At 46.5% G+C, this 7,500-nt stretch overlaps 1 protein-coding gene across 1 annotated transcript in view; it reads left to right on the plus strand.

The window, feature by feature from the left end:
• The window catches only part of sbno2b (strawberry notch homolog 2b), a 75,721-nt gene that overhangs the window by 16,447 nt on the left and 51,774 nt on the right, over nt 1-7,500 (plus strand). The window contains exon 3 of the mRNA XM_080834379.1: nt 2,959-3,041. Within this exon, the coding sequence (XP_080690505.1) occupies nt 2,959-3,041 (83 nt within the window). The remainder of the gene's footprint in view (nt 1-2,958; nt 3,042-7,500) is intronic.

Raw genomic sequence — 7,500 nt, forward strand, 5'->3', positions numbered from 1 at the left:
TCAAAAATGAAGATTTCTGTGTCTTTTTCAGCAATGCACTAACATTATTTATAGAACTTAACATAGGTTCAGTGGAGGACCCCAGAATTGTATGGGATGCAATTAAAGGCTCAATAAGAGATTCATCAATCTCTTTTTCCTCTCACCTTAAAAAAAGCAGACTCCTCAAAATAAACACACTGGAAGGCGCCCTTGCACAACTCGAGGCCAGACGACAGAGTACACAAACTGATGCCTTACTAGCTGAAATATCTGCAACAAGGACTGAGTTAAACTCGTTACTGAGGCAAAGGGCAGAGTTCTTAATGCATAGAACTAGGAGAACATATTACTGTACTTCAACGGACCTAGACCAAGTCATTTATTAGCTTTAAGACTGAAAAATAATGAAAAATATTCTAACATCCTGGCCATCAAATCACATCTTCGCACTTTAACTGAGCCTGGTGAAATTAATTTAGCATTTAAAACTTTCTATTCTAATCTTTACAAATCCAAAGTAACACTGGACTCAAACACTTCAAAAAACTTTTTCCATGGTCTGGATTTGCCCTCTCTCTCCGAACAGGAGTCCGAAAAACTAAATTCTCCCATCTCCCTAGAAGAGTTACGAGAGGCTCTTGTCCACATGCAGAGAGGGAAATCCCCAGGCTGGGACGGCATTCCACCGGAATTATACCTTGCTTTCTGGGGCATTCTTGGCCCCCCGCTGTTGGATATGATTAATACTGCAATTGATAAAGGTGTACTCAGCTCAGGTGCTAATACTGCTATAATCACGCTGCTTCCCAAGCCAAACAAAGACCCTTCCCAATGCAGTAACTATAGACCCCTTTCCCTTCTGAATAGGGATGTTAAACTCTACGCTAAGGTGCTTGCGACACGCCTAGAAACGTATCTGACAAAATTGATACATAACGACCAAACTGGATTTATTAAAACCCGATTGGCATCTGATAATGTGCGCCGCCTTCTACATATTATCCATGCAGTGGATACAATTAATTTACCTTGCTCAGTCCTGTCACTAGATGCTGAAAAAGCCTTTGACAGGCTAGAGTGGGATTATCTTTGGACTGCTCTGGACATATTTGGATTGGGTCCACAATTTATTAAGATGGTCAAGGTCTTGTATGCCAATCCTTCAGCAATGGTCTACACAGGCAATATTTGCTCCACCCGGTCTCCTGTAGCAAGGGGCACCCGTCAGGGTTGTCCCCTCTCACCATTACTTTTCGCCCTTTCTCTTGAACCCTTGGCTCAAAAAAAGAATATAACACTTCTAAGTGACAGTGATGATGACAGTGAGGATGATAGGGATGTGTAAACTTTGATGCTTTGGATGAGTAGGAGTAGGGGAAGGGGCAAGTTGGTACATAGGAGTAAGGTTGGGGTGGTGGTAGTTTAGATTGAGATTTTATTTTCTCTTGTTTTGAAGTTATGTCTGTTATATCTTTTAATGATAAGCAATAGAAGTCTTCCAATCGGGGGGGGGGGGGGGGGCATGTATAAAATGAATAAATAAAAAAAACACAAAAAAGCACAACATAATAAATAAATATAATGAAATAAAGATGTCCTCCTATGAGGTGGGGTGGTGGTGGGTAAAAAAAATAAACAACAACAAAAAAATAACATTAACGCAGCTATTTGGCAGTATAAAACAAAGTGATTTAAAACAAAAACCCTAATATGGGTCAATGATCATCTAAATCTATTTTACATGATTTCTTGCCATCCAACATAACAATTTGACTGCAAGAAATTTAATTATAGGTAATCCTGGAGATGTGAGATAAAAGAAATAGTATTTGAAGGCGGCCATTTTGAAAATCCAAGATGGACACCATATTGAAATTACACAAGGAAACGGACTAAGATCAAAACCAGAGAACCGGGAGGCTTACACACGCACGCACGCACGCACGCACTCACACACACACACACACACACACACACACACACACACACACACAGGGCCAACCTGAGGAGGGGACTCTCCTAGGCTAAACACAAAAACACACACACACACACACACACACACACACACACACACACACACACACACACACACACGACACACACAGGGCCGACCTGAAGAGGGCACTCTCCCAGACTAAACACACACAGGGGATCAGAGAGAACTTCAACTCCTGGGCCCCTTGGAACATGTGGCAATGCATACAGTCAATACCAGACTTCTAAGCAGCCAGTGCTGTGTCACCATCCATGTCCGCCTCCCTCCCTGACGAGCTTTAACTACTTCTAGATAGGTAGATAGATAGATAGATAGATAGATAGATAGATAGATAGATAGATAGATGTATACTTTATTAATCCCAAGGGAAATTTGGGACTACACTTCCTTGGACCAGGGAGACAGGGAGGTAACCCTCACAGAACAGGGTTAACGTACGGAAGACAGCTGGCCCGCATGGAACACCTGGCCCCGTGCTCAGACCTGGCCCCCTGCTCAGACCTGGCCCCCTGCTCAGACCTGGCCCCCTGCTTCAGACCTGGCCCCGTGCTCAGACCTGGCCCCCTGCTTCAGACCTGGCCCCCTGCTCAGACCTGGCCCCGTGCTCAGACCTGGCCCCCTGCTTCAGACCTGGCCCCGTGCTCAGACCTGGCCCCGTGCTCAGACCTGGCCCCCTGCTTCAGACCTGGCCCCCTGCTTCAGACCTGGCCCCGTGCTCAGACCTGGCCCCGTGCTCAGAGCGTGTGCAGAAGTCCAAACTCTCCCTGGCCCAGGCAGTCGCCCCACTGGTCTCAAGACTACCAGAACATTCCGCAGCAATCTGCCCAGGGCTCTGTAAATGGGAAACAAACCTAAAGACCAATGAACACGTTGCTTAAGGAGTAAAGAGGGATGGGTGTAATTTGATTGGCTGTCGTGCTCAATCAGAATCACAAAGTGTAGCTTTAATTCATTTTAAGTGCGTATCTGCTTTTTCCCAGGGCCTGTCCTATTCCTATTCTCCCTGGGGATCCTCACAGCTGGGCCCTCTGGACCTGACACGGGCCGGGAACACCCACAGACAGTAAGATCCTCATCTTCTCTCCTGTCTTCCCACACACACACACACACACACACACACACACACACACACACACACACATACACACACCTCAGACAGTAAGAACCTCGTCTTCTCTCCTGTCTTCCCTCACACACACACACACACACACACACACACACTCACACACCTCAGACAGTAAGATCCTCGTCTTCTCTCCTGTCTTCCCACACACACACACACACACACACACACACACACACACACACACACACACACACACTCACACACCTCAGACAGTAAGATCCTCGTCTTCTCTCCACCTCTGATGTCTGGGGCACCCTGAACAGGGTTAACATACGGAAGCCAGCTGGCCTCTCTCACACCTCACACACCCACACACCTCAGACAGTAAGATCCTCGTCCTCTCTCCTGGCTCTCCTCGCACACTCACACACACACACACACACACACACACACACACACTCACACACCTCAGACAGTAAGATCCTCGTCTTCTCTCAATGTGCTCACACACCTCACACACTCACACACCTCAGACAGTAAGATCCTCGTCTTCTCTCCTGGCTCTCCTCGCACACTCACAAACCTCACACACTCACACACCTCGCATACTCACACACCTCACTCACTCACACACCTCGCACACTCACACACCTCGCACACTCACACACCTCAGACAGTAAGATCCTCATCTTCTCTCCTGTCTTCCCTCTCCTGTCAATGTGCTCACACACCTCACACACTCACACACCTCACACACTCACACCCAACAGACAGTAAGATCCTCGTCTTCTCTCCTGTCTTCCCTCTCTCAATGTGCTCACACACCTCACACACTCACACACCTCACACACTCACACACCTCGCACATTCTCACACAACTCAGACAGTAAGATCCTCGTCTGCTCACACACACACACACACACACACACACTCACACACCTCAGACAGTAAGATCCTCTTCTTCTCTCCTGTCTTCCCTCTCCTGTCAATGTGCTCACACATCTCACACACTCACACACCTCGCACACTCACACACCTCACACACTCACAACCCACAGACAGAAAGAACCTTGTCTTCCCTCTCCTTTAAATATGCTTTACATTTTTACATTTAAATTTAGCAGACGCTTTTATTCAAAGCGTCTTAAGGAATTTGCATTTATACATCAGGAGCAGTTAGGGGTTCAGTGTGTTGCTCAAGGAAACTTACACACTTGGTAAGGAGGAGTGGGGAAACCCCCTGATGGAGGTGGCTGCTCCTGTGGTCCCCCTGGTGGAGGTGGCTGCTCCTGTGGCCCCCTGGTGGAGGTGGCTGCTCCTGTGGTCTCCCTGATGGAGGTGGCTGCTCCTGTGGTCCCCCTGGTGGAGGTGGCTGCTCCTATGGTCCCCCTGGTGGAGGTGGCTGCTCCTGTGGTCCCCCTGGTGGAGGTGGCTGCTCCTATGGTCCCCCCTGGTGGAGGTGGCTGCTCCTGTGGTCCCCCTGGTGGAGGTGGCTGCTTCTGTGGTTGGGTATTTAAACCTGTCACACGGCCCAGTATCTGTGTCTCATGTGTGTGATGCCACCCCAACAACAAAGCTGCTTTTCATACACTTGTCTAAAAAAGATCTTCCTAAGTTTTTGTCTAAAACAATCTGTCCTTGCTGCCTGCAAAGAGAGTGCCATGTTGAAGTGACTGTGATCAGGTCCCTGACTGTATTGGCCCACGGCCCTCTGGACTGTAGGGTTGAAATCAGGAGCACGTGAGGGCATGTGCGTGGACAACACCACCTCACCCTATCCACTCTCACACAGCACCCATTGTTCAGCCACACACACACAAACACAAACACACACACACACATACACACACACACACACACACACACACAAACACACACGAACATGCTCTGACATAGGAGCGACACACACACACACACACACACACACACACACACACACACACACACACACACACACACACACACACACACACACACACGACCCTGAGAGCCAATAGGAAACATGCTCTGTCATAGCAGTACTAGACTCTGATGAGTAGGCGAGTGAGTGCGCTTCATGCGGTTTGCACACCACTGATGTTGGTCAGAACTGAATTAATTCTCGTATTGCTGCTTAAATTCCTAGCCCTCTGACTGCATGTATGAAAATCCTCTGACGCTAATGTTAGTGTCAGTAGCATCAGAATAGAAAATGATGACCCTTTTGTTAATGTGTGTGTGTGTGGTAGTTGGTTCTTTTGGTGTCAGGAGGTTTTCTAGTTATACCACTGGAACATTCTGGCAACACAGACTTACAGTATGTGTAGCTTAATGACACCAATAATACTAAAGCATCTCTCTGACATTTCACTTAAATGACATGCTCTTTCAACAAACTCAGGCAGATAATCTCCATTCAGACTATTCAGATAATCTCCATTTAGACTATTTAGACTCTATTAGACTAAAAACCACTATATCTGTAAACAGATTTCTTAAAAAAAATGTTAAAAATAAGGTTTAACTTTCTTATTTTTTCAGAGTGAAAATGTATCATCATTATGAAGATATAGCTTGTTTCCATTCTTTTTCATGTCCCAGCCCTGGCTCATGCTGATGAGGTGGAAATACTATTATATATTAATATTTATATATATATTTATATTATAATATTTCTTTAAAGCATCTCAGCATTCATTCATTTCCAATTGGTCAGTTCTGAACATTTAATAGCACTTTCTGAGATGAGGAACTGTCTGTTAACAGATATCAACGTAATGAATTGGACTGAGTCTGTTTCAACTTCTCAGACAAGAAATGAGCCTGCAGCCGCGAGGGTGTGCCAGTGACAGGAATACGTCAAATTAGAGAGCCGTTGCCTCGCGTTACAGCAAGCAGATGGAACGTTCCAGGAAGGGCTCGATATTCCAGACCGAGGCGCTTTTGTTTTATTGGAATGTCACTGGTTCTGCTTGTGTGTGTGTGTGTGTGTGTGTGTGTGTGTGTGTGTGTGTGTGTGTGTGTGTGTTACTGGTTCTGCTTGCCAAAGCTGTTCCATTACTGTCACATCAAACAGCCGGGGGACAGGACAGGGTAGGGGATTTCCAGTCTAGGTAAAACAGACACACACACACATACACACAAATAGGCTCACAAACACACACACAAACACACACACACACAAACACACACATACACACACACACACATACACACACACACACACACACGCACACACACACACACACACATTCTAGGGGGGGCAATTTTTTGAATAATGATTAAGGCGACCCATTCGGTAGGTACATAAAGCAGGACAATTGTATATATTTGTTATGAGCTGATTAACTCATACAGCAATACCTTTTTGCCCAAATCGCCCAGAAGGGGAGGGGCCATTTGAAGCACGACTTTAGGCTGACTGAAAAGCTATTACCTGATTGGACAATGACATACAGATAAGACGATCTAGTTGTAGAATCCGTCCGAAAACAATTATTACATTTAAATGAACATGTCGTCATTTACGCGACTAACAAGGGTATTGCGTTTATCAGGAGCAGTTTTGTTTGCTTTTTTTTCCCCTTAGACAGTGCGTCGCCCTAATTGCCGTTATGCACAAGCCGCCCCTGGTTACAACTATATATTGTAGTTAGCTATAACTATCGAAAACGAAAGCAGAAGGCATTAGATTGTCATTTTGTAACTGAAATGAATCAACTTGAATTTGACTTTTATTTTCATTTGTTAGTATAAGCAGACTGACTCAATGTGAAACTGAAAGGGAACGCACCCTGTAACTAGAAGGTTTACAATGGGTTGATTGCAGCAGAGATGTTTATCTGATAAGCGTGTAGGTTAAAAGGCACCGGAAGCCATACCCGCAAACACACACACACACACACACACACACGTACCCACATTCGTACGAACGAGCGATTCTGTGGAAGCCGTGACCTGGATTCCCAGGTAGAGCGAGTCGAGGAGAGGAGAGGAGAAGAGAGAAGTGAAAGTGAGAGTCAAAGCTGCCGCTGGATCGTTGGTCTCTGGTCTCATGACTGGCCTCGTGTTCCTCAGTCAGATGACAGCACGCCGCTGACGCTCAGAGAGACCCCGCTCCGTCTCAGATGGTCGAAGGGAAAATGAGGTAGGGGGGGACACTGGTAGTATTTGGGAGGAGAGGGGACACTGGTAGTATTTGGGAGGAGAGGGGTCACTGGTAGTATTTGGGAGGAGAGGGGTCACTGGTAGTATTTGGGATGAAGGCGGGGGGGTCACTGGAGGGAGAGAAAGAGAGAGGGAGGGAGAGAGAAGGAGAGATAGTGAGGGAGAGAGAGAGGGAGGGGCGGTCACTGGTAGTGTATGTGTGTGTGTGTGTGTGTGTGTGTGTGTGTGTGTGTGTGTTTTGGGTCACTGGCAGTGTATGTGTGTGTGTGTGTGTGTGTGTGTGTGTGTGTGTGTGTGTGTGTGTGTGTGT

Source organism: Sprattus sprattus (assembly GCF_963457725.1).
Source record: "Sprattus sprattus genome assembly, chromosome: 3".
Lineage (NCBI taxonomy): Eukaryota > Metazoa > Chordata > Actinopteri > Clupeiformes > Clupeidae > Sprattus > Sprattus sprattus.